General features: G+C 45.8%; 1 protein-coding gene across 1 annotated transcript in view; it reads right to left on the reverse strand.

Moving 5' to 3' along the window:
• TM9SF3 (transmembrane 9 superfamily member 3) overlaps positions 1-9,980 on the reverse strand; it is a 300,030-nt gene extending 290,050 nt beyond the window's left edge. The window contains exon 1 of the mRNA XM_078643122.1: positions 9,312-9,980. Within this exon, the coding sequence (XP_078499248.1) occupies positions 9,312-9,398 (87 nt within the window). The 5' untranslated portion in view covers positions 9,399-9,980. The remainder of the gene's footprint in view (positions 1-9,311) is intronic.
• Between the last annotated feature and the right edge of the window lie 8,302 nt (positions 9,981-18,282).

The raw sequence follows: 18,282 nt of genomic DNA on the forward strand, positions 1-18,282 counted from the left end.
TGTGAAGTATGTCCTCACACCTGCTGAGTGTGAGCCGGAGTCTCTCGAGTGAAGCCACGTGCATGAGTCGCCAGCCTCCAGGACATAAATCCTCGCACACAGACCGCGCATAGGTGCCACCAGTTTATTGCGGCGAGAAGTGAGTGCGAACAGGGCCAGTTCCAGCATCACTTCACCCCTGGGCCTGCGCCGGGACTTGTGAACGCGCACACCCGGTGCCTGGAGCGCGCCTCAGTGCAGCGCCGGCCCTGCTGGTAATACAGAGCTCCGAGCGGGGTCTCCAGCTTCTCTGCAAAAACAGTCGATTACTGAGGGTCCCAGACTGGGGTAGCGCCTAGAATCAGCCTGAGCGTGCTGGGCGCTAGGCTGCGATGCGAGCACCGGTGCCACAATAACACCCCGAGCTTCGCTTTAAAAGGCTGTCAGTCATCGTGAGGAGTGCTAAGCCGGGTTTACTCCACAGCTGCCGAGGCGCAGCTGGACGATGGGGGGATGGGGAGCGGGTTGGGAGCTGGGAGGGGGGCAGACATCCCCTATGAGGCAGGTAAAGTGACTTTAGATTCTGTCAACATACGTGCCTGCACCTACAACTCTGAAGCCACGCCCCCCTGCTGGCTGGTCACGAATACGAAATGTTTTATCTCTTTACTGCGTTCTGTCAGTCTTTTAAAATTGAGGTGAATGGGGTGCAGCAGCCCCAGCCCCGGCCGACACCCCCATTACTGAGACTTAGCGCGTTTTCTGCATTCTCCTATAGGTTTGGGATCCTGTTTACAGCGCCTCGAGGGTTCCGAAGCACAGCTAGACAAACACAGGATCTAACCAAAACAAGCCAACTTTAGGTCAACAGTAAATACCAAAATACAAATCAAGCATCAATGAGTGTAGACTTCGCATTCGCCAGCAGGGGGCAGTGTATACTATAAACCGTGCACAAACACGTACATATATACAGCGCACACCGTCCTCTCTCAAAGCACATTACCACTCCAACAACGATTACATCACAAGGGTAAACAAATCAATATATTTAATAACATCAAACCAATACCCCTACTCTGACATGTTTTGGGGACTGAAGAGGAGGTAAGCAGTAGCTATCGGACACAAGAGGGTCAGGGCACCCCTGACTCCTCCCCCCCACACACCCCCAAGAGGTTAGCAAGGTGCGTCTTCGGAGAAGTGACCACCGACTTCCTACAGGGTGCGCCGGGCCCCCAGGGGACTCTGTCAGCCACAGTTGACTCCCTCCACAATCCTAGCTTCTTCCTCGGAGTAAAATTGATTGGGGCAAAATATGTCCAAATGTGGAACAAGTGGGCTGCGGTGTTGCAACACATGTTGAACAATGGCCATCAGTAATATATTCAAATTATGAACCACACAGCTCAACATTTCCATCTGATATTTCAAAAGTAGACCCGTAGTTTATCAACATAAAACTATGCCTTTAAATGTCTGCAGTCTGCAGGCCTCCGCGCCACTCCCTGTGATCCTGCCTGGAGACTGGCTGCCGTCCAGCGCCACGAGGCGGCCATGGAATCTTTTTGGGCTCGTCATGAATCCCCGAGGGTAAAGCTCCCTCCAATTACTGTATCTCTGTCGTCAAATGTGAAAACATTTCTACAGCTCGCGCCTTCCTCCTTTTCCATTTGCAAAGGGTTTTGAGATTCTTATAACATTTATTGCCACTTTTACGGCGCTGTGCTGCCTGTAAGGCATCAGGGCGCTTAAAAAAGCACAAGAGTTTGGTTATTATTATTGCAGTGATTCCACTCGGGAATCCGGTTCTTGAGTGATTTCATATAATGTATATTTTGAATCGGACGGCCCGCCACCAGAGAGAGTCACTCACCTGACCGGCTCAAAAATGCTTTGTCACGCAGCGCCTCGTCCTAAATTATTTGTGTCCCCAAATAAATTATCACCGCCGACGGGCCCGGGATTCCCGAGGAAACGCTGTGCCCGCCTCCCTGCTCGGGGCCGCGCTGCCATTGGCGGACCCCTGAGGCAGGAAGCCAGGCAACTGGAGAGAAGACGTGGGCCGGGCCAGAAGAAAGAAGGAAGTCCCGCTTGCTGCTGGCCTATGATTGGCTGCCCGCCGGGATGGAGCAAAGAAGCCGAGTCCGCCCGCGGCCCGGGGCTCCCGTGAGCTAGGGAGAGCCCCGGGGCCGCCCCAGAGAAGAGAAATCCTGCGTAGCCGGTGAGTGGGGTCCGGTGCTGGTGTGTGTGTGTCTATGTGTGCGATGGCGATGGCGGCGGCGGGGGGAGGGGGGTCTTTGTATGTGTGCGTGCGTGTGTGTAGGTGCGCTGGTGTGTGTGTGGGGGGTCTCTGTGTGTGCGTGTAGGTGCGCTAGTGTGTGTAGGTGCGGCGGCGACGGGGGGGGGGGGTGTGTGCCTGTGTATGCGTGTGGCTGTGTATGCGTGTGGCTGTGATGTGCGCATGCATGCGTGTTGGTGCGCGTGCACGCAGTGTAATCCAGCCGAAGAGAAGCGCGTGGCAGTTTCTTGTCCTTCATTCCCCCGAGTCAGCTAGCTATAAGTCTCCACCTGGACGCATCCTTCGGATGTGAATTCCAGGCTCGACCTAACAAATACATAAAAAAGGGAGATGGATGTACCGGGCAACTACCACTTGATAGGTCTGCTAGATGTTGGAGCAAAATTGTATTCCAAGGTCATCCTTAGCTCATTGAATAATGGGATTGAGAGCAATGAAATAGTCCCAATGGACCAAGGTTATAAGAGTGGGCACGCAAAGATAGATCACTGCTTCAGTTTGTGGGCACTGGTGGAAAAGGCTAAAAGAACAACTCAGAGTTTATTCTGATGTTTTGTTGATTTCTGCTCAGCTTTTGATTTCGGAGGATCGCAGCATAATTTGGGCTAAATTAACACAGCACGGAATCCACCAATGTGTGCTGGAAATGCTGCAGGAATAGCACTCTAAAAATTGGGCTCATGTAGAGCTTAATTTGGATGAGGCCCTTTCAAAAGAATTCCTCTAGAAATTGCATATGGCAGGGCTGCGTCCCGGCCCCTTCTTTGCTCATTTTGTTCCTAGCAGACCTTCAGGGAGTGCTTGCGGGAACTCAGTCCTCTTCGCCGAAAATAGAAGGTGGACATATGTTGTGCCTACTCTAAGCTGATCTCGCGATTCTAGATTTGACCAAAGTAGGCCTACAGAGAAAATTTAATAGATTGAATAACTATGATGAAGCTAACAAATTAGAGGTGAACTTGAGAAAAATAAAAAATAATCCCCTTTGGGAAAAAATCTAAACCGTATAAGTGGTTACTGGGTAACAGGAGGATGGAGGTGGTATACTCTTATAAGTATTTAGGGATGACGTTTACAAGAAAGCTGAACTGGACTGTACCTAAAGAATTGGTGGCGACACAGGCATTAGCAATGATAGGGGACCTAGTCTGTTTTAAGAATACCTTTGGTGGTCCGTCCTGGTTTCCCCTTTTGACAGTCTATAATACAATGGTCCCTACTCAATGTCTTTATGGGGCTGAGGTATTGTCCCCAAGTATGGAGGGAAGTTGGGAGAGGTGTGAGGACAAGTGCTTGAAAAAATTGTTGGCGATCTCAAAAGGTGCGAAGGGCCAGGCATTAGGACTGAAATGGATTTGCAGGCTTGAAATTTCTTGGCCTTTAAAGCAAACCTGCGATTTTGGGACAAACTTTGGTGCTCGAAGGTACAGAAGATATCCGTTCTATGTGCTTCTGAAATATGAAGGACTTAGTTAAGATGGGCTGGATTTAACCCAGATCTTTTGACTGGGGGAGAATGTTTGCATTGTCAGCATTCCATCGATCATTTGTTTGCTGTAACACTTTTCGCCCTAAGTGGGGTGGAGATGCCCAGACGTGGGTCCCTTTCTCACTGTGCCACTGGATTCAAGCTAGCCTGGCTAAGAAGGGTGACATACCCTGAAACCGGTCTCAGGATGCTTGTTTCCGGTCCAGGGAGGACCTGGCCTGCAGTTCGGTCTGGACGGTTCCCATGGGGCACAGGGTCAAGACTGATTGGCATATGGCTCGGTCCAAACTGGGGTGGCGTAGTGGGCAAAAGAACAATGGATTTAACCCGGATCTTTTGACTGGGGGAGAATGTTTGCATTGTCAAAATTCCGTCCATCATTTATTTGCTATTAAAAAAAAATGGAACCCACTTAGCTGGAACGAGACCTTTGGTGGAAGCAGTGGTAAGTAAAAATTGCTTTATATGTACGTTGTGTTCATGCTTTGGGGTTAGCGTGCGTATATGTGAAAGAGTAAGTATGCGTGAGAATGTGTCTATACGTGTGAGAATGTATTTTTATTCATTTGTTTTATAAAGCCCGAACAAGACCAAAATTTGAGTTGTCAGAGCGCTGTACAACCTAACGAATAGCATCAAATATATAAGGACAAAATATACAATACACAGAATGAAAAGATAATACAAAGAGATAGTGAAAACACCAGCAACAAAATCAAATTGGCATGGATAGTCACCTCAGATAGGAAGGAGATTATTCAAGTAGACTTGTTTTTACTTCGTTTTTTAAAAGAGCGAATGGAAGAATGGTCCTAATCGCTAGAGGAAGACAGTTCGAAATTCTTGGGGCAATTCCAGAGAAAGTTCTCTAATAGGTCTTCTTTTTGCAAAACTTTTGAGGTTTAAAGAATGTGTGTGCGGGTGAAATTAAGTGACAGGTAGTGAGTGAGACTGAGACTCAGATTTACTGTTCTTCGACAAGGCAATGCAGCAGCAATAATGCACCATATCTATTAAGATATGGTGCATTTTTTCTCTTACTGAGCGCTGGTGCACGTTTGCAGCCATGTGCCAACGCATGTACCCTAGCATCACAATGCAATGGCGTGTACAATATCTGAAGCACAGGTTTTGTACTGGAAAGAGTCACTTCCACACAAAAACTATGGTTTAGGGCTTTTCCCAATTTGTATGTGTGCTGTACAACGCAGCACACATGCAAGGTTGGAAAAACAAACAAATTTTTCCTCGTTACGCATGCCTTGAGGAGTAGTAACATTTTGGCACAAATTCCTGTCTACCAATGTTTGTAGATAGGGATCTGAATCAACACCAATGGGTGGCTGCATAGGAAGGCTCATGCACCACCCATGGATTACCCCTTTGAAGCAAAAGCAAGCAAAGCAGGGTATAGTTTGTGTGTTACTTTGGAAAAATATGCAACGCTTCCTGGGAATAACAAAATCAGAGTCATGTTTGTAAAGCGCTCTGATATCCGTAAGGATCGTGTTCGCGCTCTATAAAACTTTAAAAAATAAATAAATAAATGTGTCGTCATTTCCTGTGATGTCATTATGGTCAAAGTGTATGTGATGTCAGTTCCACCAACCCTGGCCTTTAGGTGAATCGACCCCCATGCTGTAGCGTGCCTTACTTCGTGTCTCATATCTACCTACCCTCAGATGCTAGAATTGGTACTATAAAAGAAGTACAAACAACGTCTTTCTGGCTAGGTTTAGGTTGCTTCTAGACCAGTGTTTCCCAAACTGTGGTCCGCGGACCCCCAGGGGTCCGTGACACATTCCCAGGGGGTCCGTAGGCAACAGTTTTAAAAGCACAAAAACATTTCTTGTATAATTAGCAGCTTTCCAACAACAATAAAAGTGTCAAGAGAATGCCAGTGATTAATGTACCTGCTGGTGTGTGAGGAGAGTTTTGTTCAGTGGCAGCTTTGATTTAACTAATGTAGCACAGAGGGTTAATGTGCCTACTGCAAAGAACGTGTAACATGCATCTTAAAAAACTGAATTTTATGTGCCTAGGTTCGTGGTTACTGCTTTTGTCACAGATTCCTTAATTACTGTGCACTTCATAAGTGACAATCGTAACCTAGCAGAGGGACTTATAAACTATCAAAGATCTGCTTGCAAACTGCATGGTACCAGTTAGTAACTTATAGTTTGTCCCAGTTATTCATTATCCTGACGCTGCTAAAAATATATATTTGGGTGGAAATTCATTTTTAATGTTAAAGTCAATGCTAGCCACTGTGTTATGCTCTGAATCCTGAGTTTATGCTTTTCCAGACCAAGCACTCTTTAAACATTTTATATACACACTGATTTACATGTATGATTCAATGTCTCTATATGTGTGTGATGTAAAGTGATCTGACATCCTACAATGGTATGAGAGATGCTACAAAACAAATTAAATACATGTGACAGAGGGGCTATTACTTGAATATAAAATACTAAGGGCCAGATGTACGATCTGTTTTTGTATGCGCGAACGGGTTCGCAAACCCGTTTGCGCATGCAAAAACCTATTGGGCCATGTACATAGCCTATTTCGCGAGTCGCAATTTGTTTGCGACTCTCTAAATAGGTTTTGCAACTTGCTATTTGGAAGGGGCATTTATTTAAAAGCAGTCCGAGACATGGTGGCCTGCACAGCCCATCAGGCCACCATCGCTGGGAGGGCTGGCATTCCTAATGGGCTCGCAAATTGCGAGAGGCTCATTAATATTAATGAACCTCGCTATTTATGACCCCATTGGGAATCCCAAACAGTGTTAAACACACTGTTGTACATTTCATTTAGTGACTCGCAATTTGCCACTCGCAATGTGTCGCCAATTGCGAGGCGCTAAATGAAATGGTCGTACATCGGGCCCCAAAATCCTTAGTACTCTGAGTATTTGTTTTGTGTGCACACATGTGTATTTTTTTCGAATTATTGTTTTAATGTTTGAAATTTAACTCATACAAATTGCTTGGGGGTCCCCGGCTTCCAGTGGTGACTCAATGGGGGTCCTCAGGAGTCAAAAGTTTGGGAACCACTGTTCTAGACTGCTAAATTAAAGGTCCCGGCTCAAATCCATTCCTACCAAGACTGGAGACGCCAGTGTAGAGTCATTCCCATATCTTGATAATGCTTGACCTCTCTGCAGCAATCGATACCATCTCTCCGGCACAGATGGTTCAGCGTCTGCATCAAGTTGGGGGTCAGTGGGACAGCCTTGCAGCTTCTCCACTCATTTCTGTCCAACAGGGCGCAAACTGTCAGCTGTGGAGGCTTCAAGGCCAAGTCTTTCAGTCTTCCATGCGGGCTACCACAGGGCTCATCTCTGAGCCCTACCCTTTTCAATCTCTTGGTGGCCCCTCTGCCTGACCTGGTGAGTTCATTTGGTTTTCAAGTGCTGTCAAAAACTAACAACATGCATATCATCTCCATTTCTAGGGACCTACAGCGGGTGGCGGGGAAGTTCAATCCAGTATCACCTGCAGAATGAAGGACAACTCTGAAGATTAATGCAGACAAGACTGAAGTGTTTGTGCTTGGTTCTCAAAAGTCGATCTGGTAAAGCACTTGGTGGCCAGATGACTGCGGACCACTCCACCTCCACCCCCGGGCAGGTCATCCAAAAACCTAGGTGTCATCTTTGACGACACTGAGCTTTGATGCTCAGGACAGTCGCACTGTCAGAACTTGCTTCTACATTACAAGGACCATGATACTGGTTGTCCCCTACATCCCATCGGAGCTGCACCAGTCAGTCATCATTGCCCTGGTTACCTCACTGCTGGACTACTGCTACGTATCTGTGGTACAAAAGGGGGTGGTGATGGACGGAGCATCTGAATCAATCAAACACTCACACCCAGTCAAAAGATCTGGGTTTAAACCATCACCGTTCTTTAGCCCACTCTGCCACCCCAGTTCAGACATGGCTATATGCAAATCAGTCTGACCCTGTGCCTCATGGGAACAGTCCAGCCCAAACTGCCAAGCCATGCCTTCCCTGGACCGGAAACAAGCTTCCGAGGACTGATTTGCATATAGCCATGTCTGAACTGGGGTGGCAGTGTGGGCTAAAGAACTGTGATGGATTAAACCCAGATCTTTTGACTGGGTGTGAGTGTTTGATTGATTCAGATGCTCCGTCCATCACCACCCCCTTTTGTAACGCTTTGTATCTGAACATCAATAGTTCCTCCCTGAACAAGCTTCAGGTTGTACAGAATGCAGCAGCTCGTCTCATTCTGAACACCCCCAAGCAGTATTAGGTCCCTGCACCAGCTTTCTGTGAGGAAACACATTGCTTTTAAGGCTTTGTGGCTGATTTTTAGGGACCTGCATCAACAGGGCCCCTCCCACTTGAATACGCTTTTTCAATAGTAAATTCCAGGGAGGTAAAGGAGATCCTCTTCCTATCCTATCCTACACAGATGTTAAGTAGCCCCATGTCTTCGGGAGACTTGCAACCAGGCCGGGTTTCTTATTTATTTTTATTTTTTTAACAAACTTTTTTTTGGGGGGGTTTACCAAACAATAAAACATATCTACCGTACATGTCTTCGTATACATCATATGTGTTCTGTGCGATATTATATCTGCAGGCAGTATGTTACTGAACCATCGTCATTATCATTCCAAGTGAGTTCAGCCAACATTTAGTTCTGTGCATTAAGTTCTCCTTCCAGGATGTACAGCATATTCATCAAAATATTCCTAATAAATCAGTACCCAAATGCCCAGCCCTCCTCCCTAACACCTTCCCTCCTCCATGCCAACACCCCCGGCTGCACGAAAGCGAAACAGCAAGTCATATGCAGCTCTTTTCACCTTCATTGTATGGGCCTTCAAGGCTCGAAAAACTTTATGTTGTTAGCAACAACAAAAAATCGGACTGGCAGGAAATCACTCATGAGACAGGACAATTTCACAGCTATGTTCCAAGACTCGTAAATGCTCGGTAGCCTCAGGTTTCAAACACACGCCACCCTCGTTCATTGTCTCAAAGCTCTGACACTGAGAACTGATTTCCTCCATTATTCCTTCAGTACAGGACTTAATCTGCGACTGACAATAACGGCTCTGCTTGTGTCTCGCTTCGTCCAGGCCTTACACATCCCCTGCAAGGCTTAGTTTCTCCATCTAGCACCTCATCTACGTACTGCGACTCACGACTCGTATGACTACTGGTTATTCCTGCCCGCCTGGATCTTAAAAGTTGACCAGTAAAGCCCCCCCCCCACTGACATTTCTTTACATAGAGTAAAAAGCAAACCCTGTTCCTCCCGCTTTCTTGACATGGGATTAGGTTTATCCCTAGCAAGCTTCGACTGGACTATGGCCCACTTTGCAGTATACAGGCTTCTATCCAACATCTCCCCCCCGCCCCCCTGATTATCAACCCACCCCTTGGCCGGTATGTAAACTGCGGTTTCACGGCCCACTAGCCCTCTCTTTCATTATAACGTAACACCACATTCTGTATTTACTCCACGGCAGGCCTCTGTGTCCGGTGCCACTCACCGTGTGCTCGTGTTCATCTGCGTGGACGGGCAGCAGAGGGGAGGCGCAGAGGAAGAGTAACGCCAGTCGCATCTTTAACGAGTCCATGTCCTGTACACACCGAGGCCGGATCTTCCTCCCGTTACTACTGCTTCTCCCTCCCTGGGGCTCCTGCAACTCGCGGGGGATTCTGTTGCCCGCTGGGCGGCTGCTGCTCCCCCCGGCGGCCTTGCCTGACAGCTCTCAGTGGCCGCTTCCGGTTGGTTTCTGGTAGCAGTGGGCCCGAGAGGCGCTTCTTCCTGTCTGCTTCTCCTTCCTGCCAGCGAGCGCCTCTCTTCTTACGGCGGTCAGCACTGGTCCTTTCCCCGTCCTTCCGCGCTACGCTCAGCCCGACCCCGGCTCCCGCTGCCCCTGCCGCCGCGGTTGAGCCACGTCACTGCCACGGAGCCCGTAAGCCGGAAGTGCCTCACCTCGGCCAGGATACAGGAACAGCGCCGCCTCCCGCAGGGGCTGCTGGGCCCGAGACCTGAGCTCAGGTGTCGGACAAGGAGCCGCCGGGGCTGCTGGCTTCTTGCAGACACGGGGTAGCCTATTGCTGCGCCGTTTCTGTCAGGGTCCCGGCGAGGGCTCCAAGCAGCAGCGCCTGCTCTCTTCCGAGGCACCTCCTGCATAGATTGATTGGTGCGTCTCACGTCATGGAGGAACTGAATGACTAAGATCCTTCTCGCGGAGTTAAATGGGTCCTTTATCGTACGGATTCTCCTGTTTTAACTTAACGTAGGGAGTCAGTAAAGCCAATTTAAATTTTTTTTAATGCAGCAAGAAATACAATTTGTAAAAAAAAAAATATATATTCGAACTAGAACGTCTACCACAGGCTGCAATGGTGTTTATTGTGTAGTGGCGAGGAAGTGCTGCTTTCGTATTGCTATAACCTTTCTTTTGTGGTAAGTGTCAGTACCCCTTTGGGACTGGCATGGGCAAGCAGGAAGTACTGGGGCTACCCTGGAGAGCGGGGATGGTTGAGGTTTTTTACTCCAGATATCCTGGCTCCCTACCTACCGTGGGCTCTGAGCAACTGGCCAAAGCACCATACATACCAATCATCCCGATTCAGACCAGGGACTACCGATTTCGGGGATAGTCTTCCGATTCCTGAATGCAGAAACACGATCCCGACTTTAGTAAAACTGTAAAATATAAAATTGCCCATCTTTTATTACTTTAAGGAGTCCAAATGTAATGTTTGTCTCCTACAGGAGACTCGTCTACTCCAGAGAGACTGGCCTTGACTGCGCTCACGTTAGTTTGATCACCAGTTTGTGTCTTCAGGTCCACACAAACAGCTGGAGACGTGTTGTTATTGGCTACACTTTTCAGGCAGAGTGGTACAAACACAGGCGGAGATTGCAGGCAGATTGCTCTCGCTCCATATTGCCGTACATTCCACTGCATTTACGATTACACCCCTAAAGACCATCAGGAACCTTTTATATTAGATGCAGTGGGTCGTGTACTAACTTCGCCTGATTCAGATATATTTATTGGTGGGTGGGGATTTTATTCTGGCACCCAATCCCACTATGGATAGATCGACCCAGAGACTGGTAGGCACCGGAGTATTTACAGCTGCAGGTCTCCAGTGGTTGGCAGATGTGGGACTTGTAGATGTTTGACGCAAGATACGTCCCTCCGATAAAGCATACACCTATTACTCCGCTGTCCATCAAAAATGTAGCAGAATGCATTTTTACCTTACTTCCCCATAACTGACATCACTGATGAATGAGAAAATAGGCCCTACTGCACTGTCTGACCACTCACCTATCATTTTAACCCTGCAAACCTCGTCCACGGCACCCTAGAAAAGCGTATGGCGCCTTAATCCCAAACTACTTCAATATGACTCCACACCCACTGAAATTAACACAGCGATTGCTACGTTCCTTGAATCTAATGACACCCCTGATACACCTTTTGCACTTCTATGAGACACTCTAAAGGCTACACTACGGGAAACTTTAATAGGTATTGCGGCCAAACACAATAAAAATAGGCGAGACAAGCGGCAACCCTTAGAAATAGAGTAAAAGAACACAAATGCTCAGGCTCCCACAGAGTGAGATGACAGCTTACTCCAGCGCGAAAAGAACTTCGGGCACCTGATATAGATAGGGCTGAATAACCCTTCTTATCAAGCAACAATATTATGTAGGGGGCATCAAAGCAAGGTTCCTCCTTGAGCATTGTCTGCGGGCCCAAACTATCAAACACAGACTTATGGAGTTGGATTGACATCAGGGAGCCAGGGTCTATCAAGGCTCCGACATTGCCCAAAAACGTGAACATTTGTGCTCTACATTGTACACTGCGGATATGCTTGATCTGGACTTGGCCCAACAATACATCAATACTATACATCTAGAACACACACCGCACTTAGACTCTGCACAGATGGATAACAATATTCATGTGGGGGAGGTCTTGGTGGCAATATCCCAGTTGCAATAAGGGAAAGCACCTGGCCAAGATGGATCACGCCTCGAAAGAAAATCATTAAAATGTTACTAGACCTGCAGGTCTAGTAACTTTAATAATCTACTGGACCTAACTGTAATGTACTTGACCCATAATCTAGTCTCAAATTGTGTGATCCTTGGCAAATATTTTGTCTTATGGAGCCGCATTTTTCTTTATTATCACATAAGAGTATGCAAGTTCACTATTCCTGCTAAACAAAAACTCTCTTTATTTGCTAGACTAAATGTTTGCTCCATGTACAACAAGAATCAAGCACATGCATAGGGTACACATGATCCCTATCTTGCCTCTCAGTTCACTAATAGCATTGCCATCTGGGCAGGAGCAGTAACTATTCCCAGTTCATGCTTAAATAAAAAACTCACTTTGCATAAATATATTACCATAGAATAATGTGGTAGTGTACTGTCATCTACAGATATCATATTTTCCATTAAAATGGCCAGAAAACCTTCCTAGTACCGTAGTTTTACTGATAATAGCGCATAAACAATGTTTGGAAATTGGGTTTCAGCATAATTATTTAAAATTTGCACATCACCAAGTAAAGTGTTCTAATTTGTTTTGATAAAATTATTTTTATCACCACAGAATTACAAAAAATGGGTCTTCATAACTAGTGAAATATAATTGAAATGTTTGAACAGTTCACTTAGCTATATCAGTGGCGTATTTGAAAAAAGCCTGACATCTTCAGGGGCATGGAATTTAATAAAATATCTACTTGCCCATGGGACAGGTTGCTTCACAAATCTACTTGTCCTGTAATAAAATCCACTTGTCCCTTTTGTGCATGTTATGCGGAAACAAATTATGGCAGCAATCTCATTACATACGCTCTCTGATATAGCCTCTCTAATTATGCCAGGCTCATACCATAGTAGGGTTTGAATACTAGCCATTCCCTTATGTTGGCACGTTTTCGCAGATCTACATCTGGGGCTGAAGGTAGTGGTAAGCCCTATGTTCCTGGGTTGGAATGCCCTTTTGAGTCTGTGCAAACCTACTAACTTGCTTGTTTTAAAGATTTTGACTAACTCTTCTCTAATCTTTTACCATATTGTGAAAGGTTGGAACTTAACCCCCGACCATGGCAGATGTGTAACTTCTTCCAGGGTTTGGAAAAAATTGGTTGGAGGAAAAGTGAACTTGCAAACACTGAGATTTTCGCATGAGCAAATCTACACATGCAAATTTGCTCATGCTAAAATGCAGTTCACAAATATTTTCTAGGAGTACTATTTCTTGGCCTACTTCTGTAACTTTTTGTGAGTTCACGAAAGTTGTATATCTGCACTAAATGTAAGGACATATACCATGGGTGCACTTTTGAGACTCATTAATAATTGGGCCCCTAATTAGGTCTGGCATTAACCATGGCCTTTTGCGTTTATTAAAATTCCATCTTTTTCTCTCTGTCTATCAGCTAGCTTCATTGTGAGTGACAGCATTCTGCTCTTTCACAAGGAGCATATCGGCACACAAAGTAGTTTTACAAAACTAAAACGCTGACCATCAATTTCAGGCCTGCTGGCTTTGCCAATGCATGTTTGTTTTTATGTTTTCCACAATCTTATTGAAACTGGTTACACTGATTTTCCATTATGAATATCTTTGGGATATGCTAGCATACATCAACACATCTTTCTAAATGATGTTGCAAAGAAATGTTACTTATCATTTTACAGTAGTTTAGCCAAATGTGGTTTTACTACTTGCATTTTTTTTGGGAAAATTTCATTTTGAAAGCAAAGACTCCTCAAGCTTGCTTTCAAGCCTCTGCAAATATCTGCATCTAATCAGAGAGCATTCTGGGAGCATTATACAAAGACTCACATTGCTAAACTTTAAAAAGTGTGTACACATTTTTATACTGGAACCACTGTCAGTATACAGTCCGAGCTTACAACATTTATTTAGATCTCTCACCCTAATAATAAAGGCTTTGCATTAATGAACCATGAATACAAGTTTCAACAGCGTTAACACATGGACACAAATATTACCTTAACTGCAGACATAGCTCTTACCTGATCCATAATGTGTTACTGTAAACTGGAAGCCAAAGACTTCGTGCTGTAACGGGTTAGGCCTACTTGTCCCAAGGACAAAATACACATTAAAACTTGTTGCCCTTGACCCCAAGCAATATGTCCTGGGCATTGGGCTATAGGAATTTCACATCCCTGCATCATACAGCCTTTCATTTCACATGCTTTGCACAGTTTAATTGTCACACAGTTCACTTTACAAAATCCTCTAACGTCAGTCACTGAAAGAAAATTAAATTTAGGAAGACAAACTGACTTTGTACCTCTGTCTCTGAGAGCCAGCAAATGTGACAAGGTAAGATTTAAATGCATTTTTATTGCTCTTTCACTTTGTGAGCAATAAAGATGCATTTAAATCTTGTTATCTTGTCACATTTGCTCTGCTTTCAGGGACAGATGTCGAAAGTCAGTTTGTCTTCATACATTTACTTTTTGTTCTTGGTCTGTGACTGAAGTTAGAGGATTTCCAGCTTGCCAGAAAGGGGGGAGTAGTCCGTAAAAATAGCTTGTGCTGAATAAATCTTGCTTGACAATGCGAGTGGATTTTTCGAGCCCTGTGGCTACATTGCTGATTTTTATTAAACCCCTTGCCCCTAAATTAGCCCAATCCTTCCTCGGTTTTAAATTGCTTTAGCAGCTCTGAAACGCTTATGGCCACATTGAGAGACGCCATAATCAGTTATTTCCAAACTTGGGGGCTGATTACGATGGAGGATTTTCCGCATCCTCCGGACCGGCGGAAGCCACGGACGGCCCGGAGGATGCGGAAAATCCTCTGCGGAGCCAACAAAGACCCACCGCCGCATTAGGATGGCTGGTGGGTCCTGGTTTCAGTCTGCCGCTTTTCCGCCGCGGTTGGCTTACAACCGCGGCGGAAAAGGCCTAATATGGTGGCGGTGTCTCTCAGACACCGCCAGACATATTAGGATGGCTGAGAAAACATGCTTTTCCGCGGCGGCTTCTCCGCCGAGGAAAAGCATGCAGGTCTTCACCTCGGGGGCCCGTAGCGGGCCCCCTGGATGAAGGGGAGGTGGTTGGTGCACATGGGGGGTACCTATGGTACCCCCCTGCATTTGTATGCAGAAATCGTCAGGCACCGCGCGGTACCTGCCGCTTTCTGCATACAAATGCAATGTATGCATTTGTAACATTGCGGCGGGTGCAGCTTGAAGCCGCACCCGCCGCAATGTTACAAATAGAGGATGTGACTGCCAGGGTGGCGGTCACATCCTAATTGGACAGGAGGGAACTCCGCATTCCCATGCGGAGGTTCCCTCCTCCTCGGTGATCGCGGACGGACTCAAGTCCGTCCGTGATCATAATGGGCCCCTAGGAAAGGACCCTAAGTCATGTGCTTCTTATCGCCCTATATCACTCCTCAATGTAGATGCATACATTTTCACCAGTGTCATAACAGCCTTCTGGAGCCCCTATGTGCAAGGTCCTGTGAACCTGGATCAGGTGGGTTTTATATCCAAACTAGGTTGTAGTGACAACACTATATGTATTTGCCATCTTATTGATAAGGTACATCACTCTCATACACAGGCCATACTTCTCTCGGTGATGCAGAAAAATCATTTGATCGCGTCCATTGACCATACAATTGCTTGATTTGAACAAATTTGGCATAGGGACACGCTTTCAGATGGATATGGAGCAGCAACGCCGCTCCGATGGCATGTGTTAGGGTGAATGGGGTACTTTTGAACCCCTTTGCCATTAAACGAGGCACCAGACAAGGATGCCCGCTCCCACTGCTTTTGTTAGCGTTGTATATGGAGCCTTTGGCCGAGAAAGATACAAGGTAACACCCAGGTAGCTGGGAAACAGATGGGGTAGGGACCATAAGTTAGCCATGTATGCTGATGACGTGATGGTGGCTAGTATACATCCATTTACCTCCCTATCTCACCTTGTGCGGGAGCGGGACGCTTTTGGCAGGATATCCGGGTTTCATGTCAATCTTCAGAAAACACAAATACTGGGTATTACAATCACACAGACAAACAGAGCCCATATTGAGAGTCAATTTTCTTTCCTTTGGTCAACCCATGGCGTTCCTTACGTAGCAAACATAAGGTGATGATGGACGGAGCGCTGAAACGTTTCAGACACTCCCCCCCCCAGTCACAGATCTATGTTGAATCTATCATTGTTCTTTAGCTCACTTCGCCACCCCAGTTCAGACCCAGCTATAAGCAAATCAGTCTTGACCCTGTTCCTCATGGGAATAGTCCAGCCCGAACTTCCAAGCCAGGTCTTCTCTGGATCAGAAACAAGCATCCTGGGACCGTTTCAGGGTAACACCCCTCATCAGCCAGGCTAGCATGAATCCAGTGGCAAAGTGACCTAGGCCTTCAGATTCACTCTACCTTGAGTACCACAGCGGACCATAATTATGCCTATCTACACCCCCTATTATGGTTGGGAAGTTTCGCGGAAGTGAAAATGAACTTTTTACCTAAAATACTATATGTAATGCAAACACTGCCATATCGATCAATAGCTGAGGAAATTGCAACATCTCATAGACTCTTTTATTTGGTACAACAAATGGGCCCGCATACTAAAAATCACAAACATTGGCCCTTGAGAGAGGGAGGCCTGGGATTCCCCATTCCCATCTTATACATTAATATTAGGCGGCACAGCTTCGCTATATGGTTCAGTGGTCCCGATCTAGGATGGAAAAGCATTGGTGCTTCATAGACCAGGCCATAGATGGGACTCACATATGGAAGGTGCCCTGGCTCCCCAAAATTCATAGACCGGTTGGGGTTTATATCTCTCCAGTGATTAGGGGACATTGGATACATGGGATAGGTACAAACGCCAAAGAATCCTCACCCGTCTCTCCGCTGACACCAATAGTGGACTTCCCACCCGCTTTGCAAGGAACATCCTACACTCTTTGGCAGACTTCCGACTGCAAACGGGTAGGGGACTATTTTGATCAGGAGCGTGTTATAGATTTCACCAACTTCAGTCAATATATGGTCTTCCCTCCACTGCTCGCTGGCAATAACCTCCTGTAACACACTGGATTAAAAAAACACACATTGGATCACACACTGCCCGACCACTTACATCCTATGACAGATGGCTCCTCACCTGTAACTCAGACAGAAGATTGTTAGCAGATATTTACACATTCCTTAATCCCCAATAAATAAACCTATCTCATCAGCACACCGTAGATGGGAATTTGAATTTGAAAGGCCATTCACTCCCAAGGAGTGGGCAGATATCCTGCATCGAGCACAAGTCTCTGCCTGCTGCATTGGTGGCAAAAGCAATGCTTTTAAAAGTCACACACTATTGGTATTATATCTATTGGTATTATACGCCGGTCTGTCTGGCGGGTTGATGCAGGGAAAGCACGGGCAATCTTGGAGACATTGCGGGCAACAGGGAATGCTCACTCATATTTGGTGGCATTGTCCGACACTTCAATCTTTTTGGTCAGAAGTCCTATCCGCGGTCAATGCATGTATGACACAGATATGCCTCGCTTTCCCAGTTATGTTTGTTAGGACTCCCCAACACGTTCACTTACCCGCTGCATTCACTCCGCGTACATGCTATCACTTTACTGCTCTGTGCTGCCAAGCAAATGGTCGACTGATACCATCACAACAACGTTAGAATAGTTGTGTAAGGTTTGAACCCTTCTGGGCATAGAGAAACTAACAGCAACGATCAAACATATATTATCCTTTTTCGTTAAGATCTGAGGCCCATGCATACACTACCTTACTCAAGAATTTCAGGAATTAACTTGCCCAACATACGTACGCATACTTAGCCTTACCCAGTCGGCACTCAAATCAAATGGTAATAAATCCTCTCCCTCTTAATATTCTTCTACTGCTATTTCACCGACTGACTAATATGATTTCTGGGAATTATTGAGTGTGGATCTCCCCCCTTGTTAAGATTATATGTTATATTGTTATTTAATCACTTTTCTACCCATTGCTGGTGGATGTAAGTGTGGGTGGACACTGTTAATTGTCTTTATGGAAAATTCTAATAAAAATCGGTTTGAAATCAAAAAGGATCATATCTAACTGACCCAACTTATGCTTAAAAAAATATTATTTATTTCACCTTAGTCGAAAACCATCTTTTTTAGTTCACTGGGATTTGACCAAAATAAAGTCCTCTCGATGCAGATACGTTGATAGGTCTCACTAAATTATGGATCTTAATAGACAATAAAGGTTAACTTATTACTGAAACCGCAACATATTCCTCACATAGCACGAATTTGAACCTCTTGGTGATGTTTTTTTATACTTTTTATTAATAACATTCTTACCTATGCATGATATCAACCTTCGATTCATGAGACCTTCACCACCTTACTACGTAGCGATTGAGCAACATAAACAATC

The sequence above is a fragment of the Lissotriton helveticus genome, chromosome 5_1 (genome assembly GCF_964261635.1).
Source record: "Lissotriton helveticus chromosome 5_1, aLisHel1.1, whole genome shotgun sequence".
In the NCBI taxonomy this organism is placed as follows: Eukaryota; Metazoa; Chordata; class Amphibia; order Caudata; family Salamandridae; genus Lissotriton; species Lissotriton helveticus.